General features: G+C 40.9%; 1 protein-coding gene across 1 annotated transcript; it reads left to right on the top strand.

Moving 5' to 3' along the window:
- Window positions 1-1,797: 1,797 nt before the first annotated feature.
- Window positions 1,798-24,843, top strand: TMEM47 (transmembrane protein 47). Its single transcript, XM_033052206.2, has 3 exons — window positions 1,798-2,321; window positions 15,197-15,337; window positions 21,046-24,843. The coding sequence occupies exons 1-3, from the start codon at window positions 2,096-2,098 to the stop codon at window positions 21,222-21,224; spliced, it is 546 nt and encodes a 181-aa protein (XP_032908097.1). The 5' UTR covers window positions 1,798-2,095; the 3' UTR covers window positions 21,225-24,843.
- The last annotated feature ends 2,186 nt before the right edge of the window (window positions 24,844-27,029 follow it).

Below are 27,029 nucleotides of genomic sequence, written 5' to 3'. Positions count from 1 at the left end.
TTCTGGCAAACTGTTTACTTTTTCTCTCCCTTTTATTTTAAATACTAGATCAGAACCATGATTCTGCACTTCATGTGGTTTTGAAGTCTTTAGCTTGGCACATCTACATTCTTTATCAATTATTAACTCCTTTCTCTTTTTTTCAAAAATGATTTTTGCTATGTTCTCCTAATGCTTAACACTTTATGTTTGGGAGGCAATAGAAACATGACTCAAACAAACAAACTGGTTAACATATTAGTGTCTGGTACATACCTACTGAAGTAAGACCACACATTAAAAAAAACCAAACCAAAAAACAACAAACTCCACAAAATTCCACCCCCAAATTACTAATTTCTTTCCACATTCTAGCAGCAACAGCTCAAGGAAACGCATTTCTTTTTCAGGATTAGTGACAGACTGGTGGTAGTTGGATTCCTTTGGCCAAGAGCCCATTAGAAATACACTTCTGCTAACATCATAGTCCTTACATGCACTGTGATACACCTGCCATGGCACCAGGGTACTGAGCTTTGGTGCTTGTGCTTCTAGGAGAGCAGACATCTAATTGAAAAGGAGAAATTGCTGCAATATGCTGTGAGTGTTCTCTAACATAACACCACTGGGAAACCAGGACTAGACCTCATATGCTAACTCCTACGAGCAGCTGTAAGAGCAAAGCTGTTTGTGCTCCGAGAAGTTTGTCATGTAAATAATATTTTTTCTTTCTGTTTCAGCCTTAAACTGTGAACAGAATGAAATTAAACTTGGATGGAAGTTGTGCAAACCCTAAGGTTTAATTCTGCACCTTTTGAAATTAATGTGAACATTCCTATAGTTAGAAGATTAAAAAAAAAAACCCTCTAAATACTGTTAATAGGGATATAATACTTGGCACTTATAGACAAGATTTTCCCTGTTTCTTCACTAGATAATGGCTTTCCTGGCTAAATTTTTGTCTTTTCACTCTAGTTCTCCCCCAAATGTAAAGAGCAACATTCACTTCAAAATTTGCACGTTGAATCTTCCTGCTCTTCTCCTTTTAATAATCCTTCATGGACATTACACTCCACCTTCGCGCCTGTGTGTTTTCGTATCTTAAGGAAGAGCTGCTTCAGACAGTGAATTATACTAGTACCTTGTTTAATAACTAACCTAAACATTTGCCCTTGACACTCTCAGCACCTCAGTGCTAATTAAACAAAATAAACAGAGACTAAATGAAAACCGGGCAAAGTACTTATCCTTCCTCAAAGATTTAATTTGGGATCAGCAAGGCCTCGGACTGGAGAGGGAAGTGCGAACTGCAGGTAAGTACACACACGAATAATGAAACGCTGAATTATTTTTTTAAACCCTCCACTAATAACTTGTGATTTAAAGGTCACTCCAGAAGAATCAAGGTCAGGCATGGCTAATCCTGCATCCTTTAGGGGCCTTTCCTTTCGCTCGGTTCCTGTCGGTAGTGATGGCGGGGGCAAGGCTGGGCCCCCCTCACAGCCCGGGCACACCCGGGGGATTGGGGAGCGATGGCAGGGGCAGGGCCGGGCCCCCTCACAGCCCGGGCACACCCGGGGATTGGGGAGCGATGGCGGGGCCGGGGGCAGGGCCGGTGCCTCTCCCGCTCCCGGCGCGGCCAAGCCCCCCAAGGGAGCCGGGGAGGCCGCTCGGGGACAGCGAGAACCGAGGCGAGGCGAGCGGCTCCGGGCGCCGCCTGCGGCCGCTGAAAGTTGCCCAAAGTCGGGCCCGGCGGGGCGGAGCGGGGCCGGCAGGGGCCGCGCCCCCGGCCCTTCCCCGCGGAGCGCGGCCCTGCCTCCCCCGGCAGGGGCGGGCACGGGGAGGAGCGCGGGGCCGCGCCGGGCCGGGCCGGGCCGGGCGGCGCCGGAGGGCCGGGGGAGCTGCTGCACCTGATACACCGGGGCGGGAGCGCGGCGGAGAGGGGCGGGAGGGAGCGGCGCTGCCGCCGCCTGCGAACGCCTCTCGCCGCCGTTAGACAGCGCTGGTCTCGCCGCTTCTCCCTCCGCCCGCCCCTTCTGCGCGGAGCTGGGCTCTCGCTCCTGTTCCCCTCGGGGCCGGCGGCAGTGCGTCCTCCTCCTCGTCTCCCCTGAGCCCCATGGCTTCGGCCGCCAGCGGCATGGAGGAGGTGCGCGTCTCGGTGCTGACCCCGCTGAAGCTGGTGGGGCTGGTGTGCATCTTTCTGGCGCTGTGCCTGGACCTGGGAGCCGTGCTGAGCCCCGCCTGGGTGACGGCGGACCACCAGTACTACCTGTCCCTCTGGGAGTCCTGCCGCAAGCCCGGCAACTTGGACAGCTGGCTCTGCGAGTCGACGCTGCACAGCGGTGAGATTGGGCTGCCCCGCTGCCCCCGGCCCCGCTCCGCCGCCGTGCCCTGGCTGCTCTCCCCTCCTCGTCCGCCTCCCGCTCCCTTGGCCGCACCCCGGGCTCTGAGAATTCCTTCCCTTCGCCGTGCCCTGGCTGACCCACCAACATACCTCGAGCTGCCTCTCCTTCACCCTTGTCTCCTTCGGGACTGTACCCCTCCCCTTCCCGGGTCAGTCCCCCCACCCCGGACCGGAGCAGTGCCCGGGGCCGTGCCCCGCTGCCCCCGCTGGTTCCCCGCCTCTCCCGCTGCCGCCCCTGGTCCCCGCCCGGCTCCCTGTGCCGGCCGCCGCTGCCGCCGGGAGAGTCCCCTGCACCTTTGTCCGTCCGCCCTCCGCACCCCTTCCCTTCCCTTCCCTTCCCTTCCCTTCCCTTCCCTTCCCTTCCCTTCCCTCTCCTTCACCCGTCCCCGGCCCCCCGAGCCCGCGTCTCGCCGGCGGTCGGGCTGGGGCGGAGGCGGCGGCGCTCCGAGCGAGCGGCGTGTGCGGGGATCGTGCTCAGGGTGCGGGAGGTGTGAGGCTTCAGTGGGCGAAAGGGGTGACTGGCTCCGTATGTGCCGTGGTATTGTCACAAAAGATTCCGAGTTTGAACTAGTTTTGATTTTTTTTTTTTTTTTCCGTGCGGCTGCTTCCCAGTACAGTGAGAAACTGTTTGGTATCCAGTATCTTATAATTCCCCTCCGCCCCCATCTGAGAAGTCTCTGGTTTTGGAAAGTTGGGGCTTCCTCGAAACCAAAACCGGTTGCTACTGTGTCCAGAGTGGGGACGGCTGGGCTCGGACTCTCCATCACTCCGGGTGTGCTTGCTTGTGTGTGTCTTTTCTCTAGCACGTACTGATCTCCCCATCGTCTTTCACGCTCCTTTGCCTTCATGCCACACTCCCCGTTGTGGTTTCTTGATGCTCGTTCGTTCTTCACCTTTTTAGGTCTTTGATCACAGATTGTTATTTTTTTAACGTCATTTCACTATTGCTTGGAGTAGTTAAAAAACGGGTTGTGAGTGATAAAAACAAGCTGCCTGTTGAATATTTTTCAGTGAATTCTTTTGTAGTGCGATAATTGTTTTGGTTTTCCATGGGTGGTTTTATTTACTTTATGCCTGATAGCAACTTCTGGAGCCCCAACAGAAACACTAAAAAATGCAGCCAGCCTCCCCCTACATCGTTTTCAGCCCCATTCTTGTCCCCACACACACACACATTTGCATTGGTAAATCATCTGTTTGGATTGCTGTGCTCTTTGGTTGGGTAAATGCAGGGGCAGGACGTGTGTTTTGGGAGGGAAAGCAAAGGACTGACTATATTCTCGGTGTGTTTTATTTTCCTCTGTTCTCTGAAGTTCTTGTATACATTCTGAGAAATAACTGATCTCAGTTTGAGTTGGAATTACACAGGTTCCTTTGCTGCTGTGTTTTTTTGTCTTTTTGTTTCTCTCATGTGCAGTACTATTTGAGGGTTTAAATGTTGGTTGGGATTTTGTTTTAAATAACATAAAAAAAATTGTAAAGAAATGCCGGTTTCAGTCAGTTACCAGGGTATCTGCACAAAGTTTGGAGTGCTTTCTTTCCCTTCCCTGGTATAAATGGAAATTTATGTAGGAATGTCAGCTTCTACGTGTCTCCTTAGCAATGTGAATCCTTTGCCCCTTCTCCCTGTCTCCTGAAATAGTATCCCCTTGATTACAGAAAGACTTTTCAGATGGCTTGAATGAGAACCTGCTTCAAATCCCCCAGCTGCACACACTTTTCTGGGCTCCCCCCTTGATGGGTCTCCCCGTCACGCATGCGTCTGTACACACACATGCACACAAAAGTGGGACGGGAAGAGAAGCAGGACAGCTTATGGCACAGCATAAAAGGACTCTAATCTCTCTTGTTCCTCTGCTGGTCACCTGTCTGTCTGTGGGGATGTGGAAGATGAATGGGTGAGGATGGATAGGAATGAGATGTAGTTCTCATTGGATGCTGTGTGTTGAAAATCTGATCTGTCCTCTGCTGGTGCTTTCTTCTATCATGTGCACAAATTCCTGCCTATCCAGTTTTATTCAGTTTCCTTGAATGAGCTTTACCCATTTTCCTCACATGCTTTCCAGTCTAGTAGAGCCAAGTTTCACAAGCTACTGTGGAAGAAGTGAACGATTGTTTTACTCGAGGTGACTGGGATAAACCATTCCCTTTCCTCATGTTCAGCACAGAGTACTGCATTCTGACCAGACCTGAAATATGAGAAACTGCACTGTTTCCCTGTTGCCTTCTGCTAGTGTGATACAATTGCCATTAAAGCCAGTAGGAAGGCTCCCACTAAGTTCACAGAGTTGGACTGGGCTCATATTTAAGACCATTTTGTGTGCTGGCATTAATATTTTAAGCGTACTTTCCTCCTACATTGTGAATCCAGCAAGCAGTTTTTTGGAGATAGTGGAGAGCTCCCACAGGGAAAGCTCTTTTAGCTTGATACCAGTGCAGGCAGCTTTGCAGCTAGCTGTGAGAAGCAGCAGCACACATAGGAAGAATGGTATCTTCACCCATGGTTTTAAGAGATTTACTTCATCATTCCTTGAAGGAGAGCACCTCAAGTGGCATCATCAAGGGCAAGCTCATACTAGAAGCTGTTAAAGCATATACGAGGTTTAATTAAAAACTTTTGTTGTAATTAGATGTAGGACCCCTGACTGCTGTCAGAAGGGCAGCTTGGTAGTGGAGAGCAGAAGGAAATGCCCAGAGCATGGTTGCATTGGCTGTTGTAGCAGGGAATAATCTAATTTTTCCTTGAGCTTTGCTAGTGCTTGGAGCATGTGTTCACATTCATTCTTTCACTGTTCCAATGGCTTTTTTCTAACTTGCAAGCTATTGTTTGCTCACGTACTGCTTTTAAACTTGTGTAAGAACTTCACAATAATTATGGTTCAAGTATGTATAACAGTGAGTCAAATTAATTTTTTGACATCTAAAAATTATAAAATACCTCATCTTAGTTTGCTTTTCTGTTTTTTTTTTTTTGAGTCTTTAGGATCTGTGTAAATCTCCCATTAGCAGCAACTTCAGGAGATGAAAACCTAACAAAGTTACCAGTGTGGAAAGCTTCATTATAAAATCTTGAAATTCAGAAATGCAGTTGTAAAGCTCTGAAGTTTCACCAACTGTCTGGGCATATAACTATTTTCTGTACTCAAAGCTTACCTTGGCTAATGCACAAGTTCTCTTTAGATCAACTGTATTTTAAACTTGTGTGTCTTTAAACAAATTAATTTTTTATAGACCTTATGTGAAATGCATTATGTCTAGTTTGTTCATTTACAGATTTATCAAGAGTTATATATGAATATTTATTCTTGTCATAGCATTAAAATTAAATGCATCCTGTGTAAAACTGCCTGGTGTATCTCTACCTGCACAGGTACTTGTCTTCTTCCTGCAGTTTAATAATAGGAAATTTGAATTTGTGCAGTAGACTGCAGCCATTATAGCTCTTTAAATCAAAGATACACAAATGTAATGTAGAAGAAATAAAGAGTCCATAGAATCTGACCTACAGGTGTACATTGTCTATTTTGACTTAAATACATGCATATGCTATTCATAGAAAATAATGGCTCCTTTGCAGGTTATTGTGAAGACAGCATATATAAAAATACATTTGAATGGTTTTGATTAACTGCATTCATTCTAATGAATGTGGGAGTATATGGCTTTGTTACTTTACAACTTGTGGATTTCTTTATGCAGCATTCAGTTTTCTCCAAGAATATTATGCTCTTTTAGAACTGTCCATGAATGTTTGAAAGACAAAACATTCTCCAGGAAATAGATGCAACAGAGTCTCTGAATGTGTATTATACTTTGTGATGAGCAAACAATGAAGGTAAGCTTAGCCTATAGCATGGTACAGTAAACAACTGGAGTCTAGTTTTATGCTTGTAATTTTGTTCTAATTTGTTCTTAAAATTAAAACAACATCAGAGGCTGTTCATTCAGCAGCACTTCAAGGGGCTTAACCTTAATTACACATTAGATGCAGATATCTGAATTGACATGCCAGAATAGTCTTGGATGGTATCTCCTTGTTCAGAATCTAAAGAGCTGTTCCAAGGAGAAATTGCCACCTCAAAAGCAGCTTCCTCGTTAGAAGATCTGGATCGTTGCACAGATTTGATGTTGACATGTATTTGTAAAAAGCTCAGCAAGGCTGGTAGTTTGCTGTGAAATAACAGAAGAATGAAGGTAATTTTACTAACATGAAAAAAATGGCTCATGCAATCTAAGGAGGAATTAATAACATTCCTTCTGGTTTTGAATATTGTAGTCCGTCATTTTGTGTATTAACTCTAATAATCATCCCCAGCACTTTATCTGAAGATGGATGTAAAATGAAAGCCCATACTACTTCAAACTCAGTGTCAGACTCTGGGCAGGCTGATCTAACTTTGAGTCTGACTTGAAGGTTGGCCCTACTTTCCATGGGGAGCTGAACTAAGTGATTTCCAGAGGTTCTTCTCAACCTTTTGATTCTGTGATGACTGATATTCTGTTTATGCCTGATGTCTATTCTGGCATCTTCAAACTGTGCAGAATGCCTTGAATTGGCTTAGCTACCCCTCACAGCAGCCCCTGAGAGAATATTTTAAGGTATGCTCCTTCTCTTACAAATGGACCAGTAATTTTAGACTTCCCAAGGCCATGGAAGCAGCAGATCCTGTTCAGCAGTCCAGACCTTTTAGTGTGGTGGAGGCTGCCATTGCAGCCAGCTTTCTCCAAACAGTGAGAGGCATGGTTAGAGCACATATGTGATGTTGTGTGAGTTCATCTGATCAGGGCAAGAACACCATACACCTTATCAGTGATAATACTCTTTAAAAAAAAGAAAAAAAAAAAGGCTTGTAGCTATAGTGGATTATTGCTACTGCTGTTCATTGCAATTCTAAAATCAGTAATGTACTCCATTGCTTTAAATTTTGTTTAATAAATATGATGTCCCTGGAGTTAGGGAGAATGCAAGAATTTTCAATATTTGATTAGATTTGTATATTTAGAATTGCATAGAGAGTGGCCTTGCCTCTGCTACCAATTTGTGGCCCGAGATGACCACATAAGATTCAGGGTAACAGGAGGAGTGGTAAAGTCCATCCAGCTGTATTACTTTATGTGTTTCACTTGTTCCACTTAAAACCATTGTTCTGATGGGAAGTACACCTCAAACTCTTTTAAATGCTAATTGTTTTTCTCAAGGAACGAGTTTTGAAAGTTGCAGAAGATTTCCAGTTTTCTGGAAGAACATTGATAGCTGTGGAAAATAGTTACATTTCAGTTCCAATGCAAACTATAGTACTTGAGATTACTAAAAAGTAGTAGCTTTTATAGAAGAGGTCAGAAATAGTGATCTTATTGTGAAAAGCTTGTATAACACATCTCCCACACTTCTTTCCTAATGGCAGAGTTCTAAGAGTTCCAGGTTTTTGTGAAGTTCTCAAAATTGTGGGTGTGTGCAGTTGTTTGAGGGTTTTTTATTATTTTTATTGAATGAATGAATATCCAATAATTAAAATGACATAGTAGCAAGCTAATCTCAGAAGAATGCTGTGTATCCAATAGAGGAAATGCCTGAGTACATGCTGTACTATTCTGTGAATGAATTATAGATTACATGATTTTCTGTAATGCTGTGCTTGTCTTGAAGTCCTGTGTTGGCAAAAGCGATGTGCAATGCATGTTGCTTATAAATAGTAAAATAAAGATACTTGTAATGGCACCACTTAATTCTTTATTTGCAGTTGTGCAGTGTTTAGAGGACTTTGTGATTTTAGAAATAAAAGCAGGCTACAGAGCAGACATACAACATACCTCACCCCAACCCACACCTCTGCAAAGTGTATATATTTCATATAAATAAGGAATGCAAGCTTTATTCTTCAGGAGAGGTGTGTGTCCGTGGGCAGATGAGCAAGCACCTGCTGCATTTCAAGTTGCTCATGCATCTGCAGCCCCCCAGGCATTTAGACCATTTTGTTGTCTTGCTGGCTCTTTCACACAGCAGTAGAGTTGCTTACCACATTTTCACATACATAACCAAGTTGTCCTCTGCACTCCCAGTGGTATCTTTGGGTGGAAGGTGGGGGGCACTGCTTTCCATGGTGATGTGAGCAGTCTGTCTAGTGCCTGCCTAGTTACTCCCCCGGACTATCAAGCACGTCCTTCCCAGGCTGAGAAGGGTAGTTGGGAGAGCACCTTCTGCCTGGAGCATCCTGCCAATGGGCTGTTACCTTTGCCTGTAATAGTAAACCTCTTTCATCTCAGTTATCTTGCTCTTGGAGAAGAGGAAAGCCATAGGAGGAGCCCAAGGGAGAGTGTTACAGCTCTGTAGGGGGCTGCTACGGCATTTTCCCCTCAGAGGTGGGAGAGCCCTGAGTCTGGGCTGCCATCCAGTTATGGTCAGCATTCTTGTGCATCGGGGGAAAGATGCATAAACAGCAACAGAGCATTGGAAGGGACCACTTACCTAACTGGCTCTCTGAAGCAAGACTCAGATTTGGATTCCCTTGTACCTATTTGTTCATGGACCTCATAAATCTTTTTGCAGCTTGGGTCTGGCAGATGGAGGAGGGCAGTTACAACCTACCCTAGCAGTCAAGAAATCCCACTGGGAAAAAGGAGCAGAGGTGTGAGGTTAGAGTCTGGAGCCAGAGCTGGGAAGCAAAGACCTTGCAGCCTCTAAGAAGCTCTCTAGCCCCTGGTATATGGCAGCTAAGGAGGCATCTGCCTTTTCTCCTTCACTGGTTGGCTGCCCTTGTGATCCATTAGCATTCTGCATCTCTGTAAGACACAGGGTCTGCACCAGAAAGCTGTTTGTTGGATGTCTCCCTGCTTGTTCTCTTTTTCTTTGACTGATTCTAAGTGACTCTCCACTTGGCATCAGGAGCACTAAATCATCCTACAAGCCTCTTGTACAGTAAATGCAAAATGACTGATGCCTTATGTGGAGCCTTTGAATTATCCTTAGGAGGCACTTAGGCACCCAGCATAAAATACCTAAATTTCTCTTTGGGTGTTGTTAGTGTCCTGGTGAATGTCTATGGGTAAAGTCTTCCTGTTAATCCCATGGGTGTTGTGCAGCACTTGGGTTGTCAAGGTCTTTGTCCTGTGTGCTGCTGTGTGTGGGTGAAGACAGATTTCTTAGGGAAAATGTCATGTCCACAAACAGCTTCTTTTTAGCATATCCGTGACTTAACATAGCTATTTCATTTGTTTAAATTTATGGCTTTTAGAAGAAAGCCTTGGTGTGAAGTGAGTTCTCTCTTAAGGAAATTATGCTTTCAGCCAGAGCTGGCTGGTTCCTGTAGCTCTGGTAATACTTTTTAAGTGTCTGAGTGACTTGAGTAGCCACAAGCACAAGTAATTTTCCTACTTCAGAAAAATCTTATTCTCAATCCGTAAAATAAAAAGAACATAGAAAAACCAGAATATGTCTGTGAAGCAGCCAGCACCTAGTAAACATATTATACTAATCAGTGAGCAGAAAAAAAATATTGTCATTTTTGTACAAGGCTCCTCTGTGAAAAGCTCTGGCTAGAGCAATTTATGGAGGTTTGCTATGGATCTTACCAGAAAGCACTTCTGCCTGCAGAGTGCAGAAGGTCCATTGTCCAAAGGACTGTACTTGCAGGTTGGCTGTACAGGAGCAGAGGAGTGTGGACCCAGTAATTTACAGGCACTGGGCTTCCCAGCTTTAGCCAATATCTCCTTCACCCAGGGCAGAATTCTGATGAGCAGCTCTTTGAAAACCATCATTCTGCCTCAGGTCGAGGCTCCAAAGGTGACCTCTGTGGAATAATTTGATGTGAGAACTTAATGGCCCCTGCTGTTCCTCAGCTTTTCCACAGAATTCAGTGGACCTTTGCCTTCCACAGAGGCCTCTGCTCACGATCCTGCTGAAGAAAGAAGAAATTCATTGATCATGCGACCAAAGAACTTTTGAGTTTGCTTTTATGGGTTTTTTTATATATGCACTACACTTCTTAAACTTTTGTTGGCTATTTGATACTGAAGTTTGAATATGAGGCAATTAGGAATATCTCTAACTATCTTATTTATTTAAGTTGATTTTTATGATACTCAGTGGGTTATATTTAATTCTTAGGTTTCTCAAGTTTCTCTGCTTCACACCTTCTTTCAAAATCATTATTCTAGATTTTAAATGCTATATTGCAATTTCTTATTTATTGTCTGAGAGCAGGTACTTGATAAGTGGAAGCTTTGCAATGAATCAGAAAAACTTAACTTGAGTGTTGTGTTTTTGTTTCTACAAAGATTTTGTTTAGTGCTAGAAGGTCAGACATTGCCTTCATCTTATTACAACTGCATGCATTTTGGTACTTCAGCCTTTATGAGCAGACTTGGTGAAGAGCCATTGTATGGAAGAAAGGAATATTTGATTGCTTTTTAAGAAATTATTTCAGTTCACATGCATTGTCTGAAAGAGCCCTATACACAAATGCTTCACATATTCCTTAGTATTTTTCTATGCCCACCACTTCTTCTACTTATTTTGCATGGTAGAATACTATGTTGAAAAAAAATTTAATTATGAGGTACCTTACTGAAAACATGACATCTCTACCAACCTCTTGCATTGATCTTTCTTGTGTTAGAAAAAGGACCTAGTTATTAAAATACACGTTTCAGGACTTTGATGTGTTTTCTTCTTTTATGGCTTTCCCTGATTTTCTTCTAGTAGTGAAGTATTATTTTGTCCAAGAAATTGAGGAACTAGCACTGCTCTTAATTAAAAATTACAGCTTAAAGCCTTGGGTCATTTCTTTTGGGGAAGGAAGGGAGGAGAGTTAGAAATGTCAATGTACAGTTGAACTGTGCCTCTGGGTCACTAAGAAGCAGGCAGGATTTCCAAATAGCAAGGTAACCAAGCTGTCCCTCAGAAATGCACTGACTGTTGGGTGATGAGCTAACTGAAAAGAAACAGTATCATCTTGGCTTGGGGGCTTTTTTTCTTTTTTAACTGATGATGGTAATTTTAATAAATCTTTAACCAAATACATATTGAAAATACGTGTTAAGTGCCTATGTTCATATTTATACATATATATATATATACCCAAATACTGAAGCCCACGTCCCCAAATTAATGGGCAGATTGTTATAGTTAAAAATATGCAAACACTGTAATCACTGTCAGAACTGCAGAATATATTTCTTATGGTTATAGACATTGGGATGCTTCTTGGGGATTTTCAGACCTAAAAATAAGATACATTCAATGAGCCTGTTCTTAAGAAATCTCTCAAGTTGCTTAACAATTGTCAAAAATGTCTTAATTCTAGTTTGAATGGGATAGGTGGCAACATTAGTGTAGTTCTTAATGTATTGCTAAAATGGTGGAACACTGAAAAAAATCTAGAGTTATCTAAACCAGCAAAGGAAATCTTATTTGGGCATGACATTAGGTCACAGTGCTTTTTAAAGTCTAAAAGTTTATTAATATTTCTGTGAGTTTTATTAGTTTTTTTTCCCAACTCTTAATATTTTTCTTAGATAATGGATATGTTGTTTAAAAAACTGTAGTGGTGTACGCTTCAAGTGTAACCAATTGTGTTTTGAATGCAGAAAAGTAATAATTACCATCTATAAGGCCCCATTTTACTTGTGTTTTTGCATATTTCTCTCTCTGTGAGAAGAAGCAGTTCCACTGAACTGCTGAGGCTCCTGAACTTACAGTTCTTACTAGTAACTTATTTGCAAGATTGGTGCATGCCTAGAAGAGGTACAAGCATATTTTGGATACTCTAAAGTAGGTTTATGATGTTTATGTTCTGTGTTCCAGTAGCACTGTGTAACAGAACAATCTCCTGATCCCATTTTAGTGCTGTGTGCTGTAAATCATTCTTGGGTAGTCTGAGAAACACTGCAGATCTTTATTGTAAAAAGGCTGTGCTTGCTGTATGTGTTTATATTGTAGCTATCTGATTTACAAGGTGCTCTGCCTTTGGAGGTAATGGTTCTTTGGATCTTTCTTTTATTTTGTGTAAAGTCCAGTGGCCTGGATTAAAAAAAAAAAAATTAAATTGCTGTTAAATAGAAGACCCATGCAGAATATTTTGCTTTCTTAATCCACCATAAGCTTTATTTTGTCACCAGATCAAATGGCTTTCAGAATTGAAAGTTAACATTTTTCCAAGATGACAAGGAGATTTAAGCATGTAGTTACTATGGTAGCCAGTATAGGAAAGTTTAGCTCTGTATTCTTTGTACACTAATGTCTGACCTTCATGATGTTCTTCAGCCAAAGTCTCTCCAGCTCAAGACAAAGGCTGGTAGCGTTGTATGCTCCTGTGAAAGGGACTAAAAAAATAGACAAGTCCAGATGTGGCCCAGAGCACAGCATTCAATACCTGGTCCCCAGCTGGTAGTGAGGAACAGTTTGGTTCTTGGTTTTGTCCTGCTGTCAGCATCACTGAGTAGGTTGTCTTACTCAAGAAATTAATTTTGTTTATTCAAGTCAGTTCTTTTTTAGTTGGGAGTGTAGGTGTCGCCCAACACTCATTTGTCCTTTTGCCTCCCACATCAGTACTATAGTAAGGTAGTTTGTTTATTTTTTAACCTTTCTAAAATCTGTGTATGTATATTTGTTCTGGAAGTTAAAGTATATTCTAACCCTACACTTATATCATCTTTACCTAATTTATTATCAGTTGTTTGGTGGTTTTTCCAGTGTGGTTTTGGAAAGCAATAGGAAGCTCAACCTTTTTTCCCATTTAGCTGCTACTCCAGTGTTGTACACATTCCTTTTGCATTAGAGTTTGGCACCTGATCAATGCAAAGATAATATTTAATATTTTATTATTTGTGGTGACTTTCAAAAACTTTTAGTTTCTGAGTTTTCCTTTCTGGCCTTTTGATTTATTTCATCTATTTTATGTGTCTTAACTTTGGTGTGATATGGATTTATGTGACTAGTCTTTGTATTTGTGTCATTTTCTAGCACAAGGATTCCTTACATATTGCTCCAAAGTGGTCCATTCTGTTTATTTATTTTTGTTTTTTTTAAATCTGTAATGCACTCTGATATTGGAAAAATCGTTTCTAAATCATCAGTACATTAACCTCTTGGTCTTTCTGAAGGCTCATGTTAATATTAAAAACCACTCACCAAAACATCTCTGTCCAGTACTAAAATCCTATTTCCATCCCAATAATGATAGTGTAGGAGTGGGACACACAGCAAACTGACATTAGAGATTGAATGCTGATGATAGAATGAAAGATTGCTCCCAGCCTTGGGGTTTAGTCCAGTAAGAAAACATAGAGTAAAATAGCTTGGAAGGTTGAGTACATAGTAATTAAATTATTAGTAAAGGACATGCCTGGATTTCTGCAACAAATGAAAATAAATGTGTGTACTTGCACAAACACACCTTTAAAATCACTTTCTTTTCAAGCAATGCTTTTAAAGCTCTTCTACTCACTTTCTTCTTTTAATCTCCTTCATCCTTTTTCATGTAATATGTGAAGGCTTTTTGGTGGTAATAGCTGCCAGCATTCCATTCCCAAACTCCACAGCTGCACTGTCTGTATCTACAGATTAGATTCTTCTTGAAACTGGATCCAGTGTTTATTTAAAACAGTGCTTTTTACTCACTCCCAAAAGAGTGTGTTCATTGTTGTTGTTGTTTTAGTAACCTTAAGATATCTAAATTAAATTTGGAAATAATAATCTTATTTACTTTGAACTAATGCATTTGGACATTTTATTCTGAGTATCACATGACTGCTGTTATTTTCAAAGTAGTGAGATGCAAAGGATCCATAGGTACTTTTCCCATGAGCTGAATTTATATCATCTTCCTTGAACTAGTAAATAGTAGCAGTATAGATAAGCAGTAAATAGTGATCTGATTCTTTTTCTTGATGCCTGCTCTGGAGAGAGGAAAGGTCTTAGATACTCTTTTGGGAAAAGAGAGAGCCCAAAGCCTGTGCTTTTCTAAAAGCTCACAGAAGCTCTTAAGTTAGATCTTGGATGTTGCATGCATGCATCATGGCCATCAGCTTACAAATGGATTCTGATTGAGGTGATTTAAGACTGCAAATATTTTTTTTGTAACTGTATCAATTATGTATGAGAATAACTGGAAAAGACCCTGGGCCAAGTGCATACAGAGGTTGCTTTTGGGAGAGGAAAAACTGACACTTGAGGATAGCTGACATTTAAAAATGGGCTTGAGATGTGACTGGGTCTGCAGCTCATAGTTGTTACTGCCTTTAGAAAGTCTTAATTTCCAGCTATCTTTTAGTGTTCAAGAAAAAAAAAAATATATTAAACATTTGAGCAACTCCTCAGTTTTGTTACTCATATTGTGTGGCCTTGGTACTCCCCAAGAGACAGGTGTGTATCAGGCTCCGCGCATTTCCCTTGCTGTGTCATCCCGATCAGCTCAAGCAGAGGTTTGACTTTCATTCTCCTTTGTGAGAAAGTTACAGCAGGGTCAGCTAACACAACCCCAGCTAATCCCCAGCCAGCCTCAATTTCTCATTCTAAATTGGATAAAAACCAGGGGACCAAATTACTCAGTTTTACTTGAGACAAAATCCCAATGAGGCCAACTAAGGCTTCAGTAAGCGTGGGAGGTTGTGGCACATTGCTTCTGAGTTACATCTGTTTCATGAAGGTGATTCACTAATTAGGGGAAAAGAGAATCATGGCACAGTGTTTATTTACCCAAGCCTTGATGCAGCCCCTGTGTTCCTCACATTCTGTTGTTTCTGTCAGGCCTATGGGCTTGTTTTACTGAAATGGTATTATTTTTTTTTCCCCTCTTTGTTTTTTCCCTCCCCTAGACTGGCAGATAGCTACTCTGGCTCTGCTGCTGGGTGGTGCTGCCATTATTCTCATAGCTTTCCTGGTTGGGCTGATCTCCATCTGCGTGGGATCTCGGAGGCGGTTCTACAGACCAGTTGCAGTCATGCTCTTTGCTGCAGGTAAGCACTGCCATCATTAAAAAGATTTCCTGAGAGCAGCTGAACTTTCATGGAGGGAGATATGCCTCGTTCTGCATACTAATTCAGAGGTGTTTGGTTACTTCTGTGTTAACTCCACTGAGGTTTCTCAGGCTGTAAGTTCTGCACATCATTAATCATTTTTGCAGTTGCACTATTATTAGTTCATAAACAATTATTTATTTGCATTATATTTATTGTTTTGTGAAGTAAATGCAGCAGGTGAAACTACAGAGGCTAAATCTCAAAATACCATTTTTAATCTGTGACTTTGTGCTGCTTGATGTCCCCATTTTTATTCTTCATGCAAAGCCATTTTTATTTTAATGTTCTCTCTTTTGCAATTTTAAAACAGGGAAATTAATACCCAAAGGTGAACCCTGGAAGCTCTACATGTGAAAATAAATAGGATTATCTTGCAAGGTGTTTATATATGCCCCTGTGCTATAAGGAATTAATTTTGTTGTGTCATCTCGCTTGGTTATTAATTTAACAACCTGTCACAGTGTAGTCCCTGTTTGGTTTTAAAAACGCAAAAATGGAACAGTTTATATAAACTATCACAAAATCTTAGGGGAGACCTCAGAATCTGAATTGTCTGTAAGACTGGTCCAGTGAGGTACAATTACAATATCAAATCATCTCCTTTTATATATTCTGGTGCTTTGGGGCTTCGTCAGCATGGATGTTTCAGATTCTCCTGAGACTCAGCAGCCGTGGTTTGCCTTCATCCTGTCACTCACATCTGCATTGGAGCCAGCAGCTTAAGCCCCTTCTGATAGCCCATAATGAAGAGGATGACAGCACCTCGGGATGTATTAAAAAAAGCCACTTAGGAGGATATGAGAGGATAAGAGCATGGAATTGGAGGGAGTTTGGGATGAAGCACAGCTCCGGGAAGGCTCCTGCTGCCCCCTGCTGATAACTTTGCCTTGATGGAACCAAGTCCTTAAAGATAGCCCTTTTATGTGCTCAAGACACATTCCTAGAAAACATTTCATTTGCTTTTAGGAAGTTAAAGCAACCTAGGATCAGATTCCTTGAGTGGAAGTTATCTGCTTTTGTTCTATATGTCGCATTGCTTGCTTGGTTAAATAAATAAAGGTACTGGTGCCATTATGTTAACATTTAGTGTTAATTCTGAGGTTTATAAGGTATGCTGAGCAGTTAACTTTGAAGGAAATGGGGTTATTTAATTTTTCTGGTGGTGTCTTGTTTGGCTTTTGGCTTCATTTCTCATAACGTTGTGGAGTAACTCGATAATTATTCAACCATACATGCCTGTCTTGCCTGTCTTGCTCATTTAGTAATTTAGTTTGTACTAAAAAAAGAAATGCCTTTCCACAAGAAAAGATTTCCTCATTCCTACTGTTTGTCTTCTTGTGCTCTCCTCTGCATAAAATTGCTTCCAGTCTTTACTACAAAAGGTTGATGGTGAGGAGGTTACTGCTTACTTGAATCTAAGAGGAAATTGAATTGCTTCTTTAGCTTGTGTTCACATCTTCCCTTTGCCTCTGTGTGTGTGCATGTGCATGTGCATTTTGGGCAGCCATAACCTGAAGCATATGAGAAGAGAGATGGTGAGGCCAAGACAACCTGCCCCATTCTTCTTCATTATCTGGAAAATCTGAGGAGAATCCTTTCAGGATTTGACACTTATATTGTTAAAAGACATTTCCTGCTGGTTTTATCTTTGATGTCAGCAATTTGTAGAGATGAATATGGATGATGTATCTTGAAAGAATTGTGGAAAGAATCCCCCACTGAAGAGGCGAAATTTGAGATTGTAGCAGTATGGGCCTTATGCAGCTTTCCATGGATTCAAGCCTTCCATCTGTGGATTTCACAAATCTTTCAGGATAAACACCACTCTGACCTGTGAATGTGTTGGCAAGACCAAATATTCTGTGTAACTGTGGTTGGGAGTCTATCAGCTGCCTCTGGAAAAAGGGCACTATGCATTGCCCAGAGACATTTAATGATGTGTGGGTGTTGGGTAGAAAAAGTCTCTATGTGGAAGAAAGGACAAAATGGAAAAGTTATTTCCAGGTGCTTTATAGAGTCTAAACAGTTGGCTCCAGGCTACTTTTTTTCCTTCAAGTTTTGATTTTTTTTTTCTCATCTTCAAGTTTCAGTTAGCAACTCTGTAGGTGAGGGGGAAGGTTGACTGACTAGAACTGGAAGACATGAGAAAGAAAGGGACCAAAAAAACCAAAATTCAACCTAGATGCTGAGACTAAGCCAGCAAGTAATGCAAAGATGTGAATGTGTTTCCATAGAGCTGACAGTATTTATTTTAATGTTGAGAGGTAGAGGAACGCCTCAAGTAATGGAAAAATGGAGCAGACAGGGAGGCAGTTGCAGGAAATCTTGCATGGAGCCACCTTGGCTCATGTGGCTCTTTGGTCTAGTGGAGGTCTCCAGCTCATAGTCCTGCTGGGGTATCTTAGAACTCATGAACCAATCTGGCCCTGAAAACTGCACCCTCAAAGTGCAGGCTCACAAACTTGTCATGTTACTGTTTAACTAAGTGCTAACCAAGTCCAATTTAGGGGCAGAAAGAGAAAGTGTGCTTGCTGAAAGTCGTAAAAGAAACAAAAGAAAAAATAAAGATGCTTTCCTTTTGCTGTTGTGTTTTAACAAAGTTTGGAAGAATAACCTGTTGATGTTAGCAAGCTTTTAACACGTTGCACAAGATGCTCTTACATGCAAACTAGGAAAATTGGTGGCTAAATGAAAATACTATAGGTAAGAGAGTTATATAAAATGGTGGCAGATAATAATTGGATAATACTTAAGGAGGTGTCTTTTAATGCTGGCAGAGAGAGCACAGTCCAGCTGGACTGCATCCTTAGTTCTGTGCTATTACATATTTTCATTTCATTTCGTATTTCATGATGTGGAAGATAGAATGAAAGTTTACTTGTCACATTTTACAATGGAAGTAGAAAAAATTGCAGTTTTATTGAAAGGCAGAATTTGCTTTTGTGAAGTTGATGGAATGGTCTGAAAAAGAAGGACTGACTTCAGTAGAATGTAGTGCAGGTTGCTGTAGGGCAGCAAGAAGAGTCATAATATCAAAGAAATGCTGTTGGGGAAAATACTCTGTACGTTATGTAGTACAATCTCCTTGTTCAGGCAGGATGGTCACTAACAGTGACAGCTTTGTCTGGTCCAGTTTTGAAGAAATTCAAGCATGAAGATGTCACAACCTGGGCCTATGCTGCCCTTCTTATGATACTTTTTTCTTTGTTGATGTCCATCCTGAATCTCTGAGGTTAATGTCCGCTCTCACTACCACCAGCTTACCTGGCATTACAAAGAGGATTATTTTTTTTTTTCTGTCATTGTTTCAGCCGAGTTTTCTGGTAATCTTTGATTTTATTGACTTATTAAGTGATTTACTCATCTGAAATGAGCAGGAGGTAGAGAACAGAAGTACAGAACTTACTAGCCAGCACCAGCATTTTCAATTACAGATCAGTTAGAAAGTCACATCGTAAGTGGAGTTTTTCTGCATCTAAACTTATAGTCAAACATTTGAACAAAGAAAAAAAAAGACTGAAATAGTATTTTCCTACTTTTAAAGCATTTGTTATGATTTCTGCATGTTTAATATGATGAGTATGTATAATTGCTTATATTTCATGTGCATGGAATTAAACTAGTATTCCTGCTCCCATTGTGAAAGCATCATAGTGCTTCATAAAAATGTGTCTATATTTGACGCGAACAGTCAAGTTTGAGATGATTAGTTTTTTCTGATCAGCATTTGAGCAGCAGATTTTTAACAATTTCCTTTGCAGCCTGTTTTTTCTACAGGAAAAGACTTGTACTTCTGAAGAAAGACAGTAAACGCTTCCTCTAAGCAGATCAGCATAGCATGGCGTTCCTTTAAATTCATTAGAAACAGATCAGTAGTTGCTGGCATTACTTTTAACATCTTTTTGGGGTCATGCTGGTCATTTCTCATAACTTCACTGACTGCTGTTTCTGGCTTACACAGCTCCCTTCCTGCTCTGCAGGGAAAAACAATGACAGAAGGCAAAATTAGTGCAAAGTGATGACAGTGCTATGTAGGGTGGCTGTTCCCACCAGCCACTTGCTGCCAGCACTTCTTTTGAGTTCTACAGTAGTGTATCTGGACCAATAGTAGGAAAAGCTGGAACCCTCACTGAGGAAATGTCAAAAAAAACCCTCTTGTGTGTGTTGCTGCTCTAGCAACATGTTCCTCTTCCAAGAGAATCACTTTTTTTTGGTTGTGTTTTGACAAGTCCAATCTGTAGATTGAAATTAAGCATACTTCATATGTTACACTGGGGAAGGTGGAGACTTCCTTGGTTTGCACTTGACACAGACACACATGGAGCAGTTTCTGCATTGACTCAGCAGAGATGCTGTATTCCCAGTGCAGGAAGCCACTAAAGAAAAACTCATATATTTCCATACATTTTCAGAAATCCTTTCTGACCTTGAATGGTCTTAAAGATGTGTCTGAAAGCTGAGCATATGTTGAGGTGCTTTTGGATGTGAAGATGCTCTCATTATACAGAACTGGAATGCATAATCTTTTCATAAGAGTAGATGCTTTTGCAGAGTTTCTTGAATGTTGCGCAGTATTTCGTGAGCTGACAGACAAAAAATTGTATTCAAATGGAATAAACTAAGTAACACTTCAGTAACTGTAGAATTAAAAAAAGTCCTGTGGACTTTGACATCCTCATCAGAAAATCCACTATGCAAACATTATTCAGATTGACAGTCTCGAGTAAGGGTCCAAAGACTATTTTGTCAGCTAAGGTGGGATGAGCTGAAATTTCCAGTGAGTTTGTAGAGTTTTATCACTGAGGTTCTGATGAAGATAGGACATGATCTCCCCATACCAGTCCTGCCCTCAGGACAGGTGAGCACTTGTCTCCTGGGTGTGTTGGACAAGGGTGTGTGTGGGAGTGAATTGGCCAATGCGTGTCTGTGGATCTCCGAGACAGTGCTGTAGGAAGCAATGATTTTGAAGCTTTTTAATGTCTTAGAATTTGATCTATTTTATTATCTTCTTTCATCACACAGAATTTCTGACCCACCCTCTAAATTCATAATAGTTTGCTGGTTTGAAGTTTAGTGGCTGATCAGATTTTATAGATTCCTTGGTATTCTGTGCGAGAATGTCATTAATTCTGATTACAGAACACAGTAATGCATATGAAATATGTGATTCACTGAATCTCTACTGAACACAAGTATATATCACCTGTGACAATGAATTATTTCTAGGCTAAGTAAATTATTTGATTCTCAGCTACATTTCCTAATATGTGTTCTCACTTCTCATTCTGACTTATTTATAATGGCAATAGAACAAGTTTTGCTGTTATGGAAGGAGCAATGACTGCAAACTGAAATATAAAGGAGAGACTGAAAAGGATTTGGGAAATACTACTTTCTGTTTTGTGGAAGTTTGAAGGGTCATGTTTATATCACAGCAATAATATTTGTTCATCAGCGAGGGAGTATGGAGGAGCTGCTCTGTTCTCTGTGAATGAAATGAAGGTGATTTAAAAAGAGCAGCACGTAGAAGCTAAAAATCACCAAAAGCATTTTAAATGTGAATTTCAGTTATTTGATAATTTCATTGTTTTAGGGAACTAAAATAAGACTTCTTCTGATGTTTATATTTTTTTTTTCTCTTTCAGTTGTTCTCCAGGTCTGCAGCTTAGTCCTTTACCCAATCAAGTTCATCGAAACGGTCAGCTTGAAAATATACCATGAATTCAACTGGGGCTATGGCCTGGCATGGGGTGCAACTATATTTTCATTTGGGGGTGCCATTCTTTATTGCCTAAACCCTAAGAACTATGAAGACTATTACTAGAATCATTTAATGAAAAGAAAAATAATTTAAAAAAAAAGGATTTCCCCATCTTTTCTAGCTCACAGTTTTTTTAGAACACTTGTGGAGCACCAAACAGTCTGCTCTGTTGATAAAATAGCCTTTGCCTTTTGGGTGTGAACACTGTAACCAGCTTTTACAACCATTTAGAAGAACTGCAAACACTAGGATTGCTGATGTTACATAGGCAGATGCTGCAAGCCGCTGATACATAAACTTCATTTTTCCTGACAACAAGCAAAAGGATCTACGTGACAGCGATCATTGTGAGAAAACTAGTTGGAATGCAATGCCAGCATCTGCTATTGCCTTCAGGGGAGCAGCTGGTATGGGCTCCATTTAGAAGTTTCCCTGTATCATAGAGGATTCAGATGTCTGATAAGCAGGCAATGGCATCTTGTACAATAGGCTGAGTTGGCCCCTTGTTACTTGCTCAAAGGCGCTCTTAAGGAATTAGTTGCAAGGGACTGTGTTGAGGGCAGTGAATGTAACTGGTTAATGACTTGTCTAATATCTGCATTCAACAGTCTGCTGGGAGAATAATTAAAAAAAAGAAAAACCCAAACAAGCCACCAACCCACACAGGATTTCATGAATTAGTAATCGACATCACCGTGCCAGCTGTAGCAGATTGTTGAAGGAAGTCCAAACCCAGAGACATGTGCTTCTGACTGTGTAGTTGGAAGTTGTCTCAGCTCTCAGTGTTTTGCTGGAGGGGTGAAGGTAAAGGGGAATAGAAAAAGACCTGTTCTGTCCCTGAGACATCTAAAATGTATGAATGAATTGCAGTTGTCCTGAGTACCAATTTAACTTGCAAACATTGTGATGGAAAAAATGCATATGGAACAAGTTCAGTTATATTTTTGAAAGGTATTTGTTATTATAAATGAATATATTAATGCAAATATATATGCAGAGAGAGAAAAATGATTCATCTTAAAATTGTAATATGAGCTGTGATGCAGTGGTTAAAATACTAACTTTGTACACATTCTTGAAAGTCTTGGATTGGTGCCCCAATTTTGATTGGTGTTACAAAATAAACACACAATGGTTTGTCTTCTGTATATGCCCTTGTACAGACTCTGTGTTACGGGAAATGCTTAAAAGTTCACATAAAGTTGAGGTAGAATTGGACAAAAATAACTTCTTGCTATTCCATGTGTAATATAATACTTGCTAAAAATTCTTTTCTAAGGGTGTTGCAAATTTAAAAACTGCCATTTTTTAAAAATCTGGTTAGGTTGTGAGTGTCCCTGTTCATAAGAATATAGCTGAGACCCAATCATGTCCATATTAAAACATTAGCACTTCAGGAGGTAATCTCTTGTTTTTAAAAGATGAGTTTCTAATGGACTTTTTGATGATTATGTACATCTGATTACTCCTTGCTTAGTATGTTTCCCACTTACAACATCCAGAGACTGTACTCATGAAATGAAACCCAAGATGAAATAGGGAGAACCTTCACATGAATTTAATCCGCATCACTTTTATTTTTGTTTACAATTTGCTTATTTGGATATTTTCAATTAATTATAAGCATATTTTTATACAATTTTAATCTTTAGAAATAACTATTTTTTTTAATGGAGAAAATTAAAATATATTCTATGTGGACCTCTGCACAAGCAGATATGCTGGGGTTGCACATCCACCTCTACACAAATGGTTTTGCTGGTTCCAGGGAAAAGGCTCCTGAATCGCTGGGTGTTGAGATGGCATCTCTTGTGTTACTGCTGGGCCACCATCTGCAGGGTGCTGAGGGTCTGCCCTGAGCAGGGGACCACAGGGCTGCCTGCAGGAGGTCATTGTGCAAGTATTGCTGGCTTGTGGAGATGGTTTATAAAACTCTGGGACTCTCTGGAGTTCAGTCTTTACTACTGCGGCAGAATATTCTGAACCGGCAGCCTTTGCAGAACCAGCGGTGATTAATTAGATTAGATGGAGCAAAATGACAGCTTGGCATGGAAGGGACTGCATGGCAATGCCTGGAGAACAAAAAGGGTGGGAGGAAAACTTGTATCCAGTTATTTCACAGGCACCAAGAGAGCATTTGTAACTCTGCTTTATTTCCTGGGACTGACTTAAGGCGGATATTCAGTATATACTTAACTCAGTATCTTTCTGAACAGCTGTGTAGTTCTGCTTTTATTTAGCAGCATGGAGAACATTGTAGTTTGGCATGGGAATTAGATTAGTGCAGAGAAGCCCACTGTGAGAAGATGTCTGTACGTTTCTAAGATAGTGTTTTGGGGCTGGCATTGTGTGGCACTTTGTGCTGACAAGAAGGTACAATGCTGAACCCATATCGTAGCCTTTAATTTATCAAATTGTTTTTCTTTACATAGAGTTTGAGCAAAAGCAACTGCCAGGCCTAAGGCAAATGCAAATGAATGGTGTGTGCTCTGCAAGTCACTGGCTGTTAATGTGAAAGCTGTTCAGGCAAAACAATTTACAAATGTGAATGCCTAAAGACAAAGTTCTTGATTCACAGTTGGGTCAGAGATCTGATTTTCAGTCCCAACATCTGCTTTGCCTCTTGAAGGTGATGCAGCCCATTAGGAGCCACCTCAGACTCCTCAGGACCTTTGTGTTTGGGCATCTAGTATGTGGATTTAGGTACCTACCTTTAGCTTAGGTTGCTACTGCAGTGTCTTTTTTTTCCTATTAACCATTGCAAATTTTGGCAAGCATTCTGTTTCTCAGAATGGAACTAAGGGTAAATCCAACTTTGTGCTGATTCTTGGGGTTTTTTTTAGCCACAAAAAAGATGCGAGTCTGTGTCCTGAGTGTACGTACGACAAATTAATAATTTTGTATGTTGTGCTTGTGTCATGTCACCATTATTTCAGTTGTTTGACTTTATCTCACTGGCAGAATGATTCTCTCCCACAAAAAAAAATCCATATTTTCCCCAAATATATATGAATAAATATATATATATAGCAAACTTGCAAGCAGGGCTAGTTATTTGTATTTTTTAAGCTTAAAGTATACCGTCCGGTGCTGACAAATACCCAGCACCTCTTCTGGACTTCTTGCACAACTTCGTTTAGCTTTTGTAAATTTTAAAAACAAATATAGAGAGACCTATGTGTTTGAAATATAAATGATATATATGGATTAGCATGTAACTGTATATTATTAAACATGCAATGAACTGACTGGTAAGTGAAGTCTAATCTTATGGCTAGCAATGTAATTTATTCAGACTGTATTTTTGTACAGCGCAGTGCACACTAACCTATTGCCTCTGTGTCCTCTATAATGCCTAAAACTGTGCCTAGAAATTTCATTTATGTCTTTCAAAGGAAAGAAAAAAAGATGACTAAATGCTTCATGTTGTTGATAGTATTGGTTTTTCTGATGTTGTTCTTTATTTATTTTTGAGAAGTGTATGGTATGTTTATTAAATGAATCCATCAAAATATGGTTCGTTTTAAATGGTCATTGTTAGCCGGGAAAGACTGATTTTTTTTATCTAAACTTTTAAGTTTGCAGTTTTATTACCATTTCTGCATTTCACGATTTTTGTAGCTTACATAAAGTTTTATGTGAAAAAGTAACTGAAATAAAAAAAATTGTTACACTAAGAAAATGTGCCTGTTTTGCTCTGGGTAGAAGATGAATGCAGCTCAGGTAGCATGGTTTCCTGAGAAGGAACAGGCTCCTTAGGCTAATGAATTCCTGGTATTCAGTTAATTCCATGCTGAAGGAGTCTTATCAAAATACACAGGGAGAGAGGGAGAGATGGGGGCGGGTGTCATTGTTAGGTTCCTGTGTCTCACCTGGCCACCAAGCAGTAGCACAGGTGAGTTTCTGGGTGTCACAGAGCCCACATTGCCTTTATAAAGATGCAAGTATTGTAACATCAGAAAACCAAATGCTTCTAATGTAAATAACAAGGCCGTGTGTTGAAATGGAAATCTCTACTGAGCACCTTGTTTCAGTGGGGGAACTTATTCATTATATACAGCTTTCTTTTTTGACTTTCCAATAACTAATACTTTTGTCTGTTGTAATTCTGAAAGCTATATTACTCTGTGAAAAAAATAGATGCTTTGAACCTGAGATGTGGCATTGTAAAAAAGCATGTTTAAAGCTCTAAAGATACGATATTGTGATTTTTCTGCTATTGAGTAATGTATCCACTGCATAACTGGATATCCCCCAAGTGGGTGGGCAGCAGCCTGAGGCTGCCAGCAGAAACCAAGAGGAGAATGGGAGGCAAAAGCCTTGCTTGGCTTCAGCAGAGAAGTGCTGAGTGAGTACAGGCACAAGGATGGGGTGCACAGAGTGGAAATCAACTCACGGGAAAGGACCTGGAGCAGGGAGCAAGCAGGATGGGGGTGAACAAGGATGGGAGGTGTCTGAAGCTTTGTTTTCTTTTAAAATGCATTGAAAGAGGACGTTCATAGGGAACTATGAATCCACTGGGATTTAGGGACCAAGTCAGGAGTAATGGAAGGCATATTTCTTGAAATCTGCATTAAAATTCTTGTAGTTGTAGCTTTAGGGGGTAAATTACCAAAGGGGTTCATCTTGTTTTAATGCCCAAATTTTAGGTCATTTGTGTTCCTACGTGTTGGCACAAGGTCTTGCAGCCCCCTCTCTCTCCAATGAGAGGGGAGGTAATAATTCAGCACTTCCCTGTCAAAGCTGCTGAATAGTGATAACTTAAAACACCTGGAGTGAGAGTATTGGGTACCTGATTGTGGTTACTTAGTGGTACCATGTCTGTTAGGTCACACTAAAGGGTCTGTAAAACAGGGCAGCAGGGAGAGAAGTTGTCTTTTTACCTCCTGCACTCTTGAAGGGATCCAATCCTCTACTAACAGGCATGGATAAGGTTTTGGAGTTCAGGGTACATTGAACAGAGGGAGCACAAGAGAGTGTTAAACAGGGAATCCACTGTCTCAGGTCAAGGTGAGAGACACCTGAGAGGAGTGAGTGACCTTCCTGCCTGTAGAGCTGAGCCTCAAGGGTGACAGACACACAAAAGATCTTAGTTTCAATCCCCTGAGAAGAGCTGGAGGCTTTTGTGAGCTCAAGCCCTTAGTGCATTCCCACTGAATGTGAGCTTCCTGTGGTGCCTTTGCCCTTTTAGGTGCCTTTGGTCACTATGGTCCTTCTGAGCATCTCTCTGCACTGTGCAGCACTGATAAAACCCTGTCCTGAAGGGACATGTGGTCCACTGTGCTGTGACACTGCTGCTGGGCAGGACACGGGGGACCTGGGATGCTCCTCAGTCCTGCCACAGATCAAGATCCCACAGATTAGATGCAGACAGCATCTTGGTGACTATGAAACCTGCTGTAACTGAGATAAATTGTAACAGCACCAAGGCACAAAAGAATTTCTGCAGCGGCAGACAAGCCCTGGTATATAACAATGACGAATGGATTCATAAATGCCCTCCTCAATATGAGGAGTACTTTCTGACTCAGAGCTGCTGTGGGCTTAAAATACCTTTGTCTTCAGCTTGGAGTCACAGGAGGCAGAATCAGAGCCATTTTCTTAAAGCTTTTTCATTGAGAGCAAGTCAAGTTTTTTTCTCAGGATATTTAATAATATTGGAATTATTTGAAATACTTAAATGTATTCAGATTGTGAAACTTCATCTCTTCTAAAATAATTTCTTGGCTGGTACATCTGTTTTTGGTTTTGATTTCTTTTTTCCCTTTCTACTACTTATCTATTTTTCACATCAATCAGAAAAAGAAAGCTGAAACATTTGAGCCACTTGGAAGTTAAGAGAATAGGAGGGCAAGCTGAACATTATAC

Source organism: Catharus ustulatus, chromosome 2 (assembly GCF_009819885.2).
Source record: "Catharus ustulatus isolate bCatUst1 chromosome 2, bCatUst1.pri.v2, whole genome shotgun sequence".
Classification (NCBI taxonomy): Eukaryota; Metazoa; Chordata; class Aves; order Passeriformes; family Turdidae; genus Catharus; species Catharus ustulatus.
The sequence above is the reverse complement of the archived record's forward strand: the minus strand, read 5'-3'. Positions and strand labels throughout refer to the sequence as shown.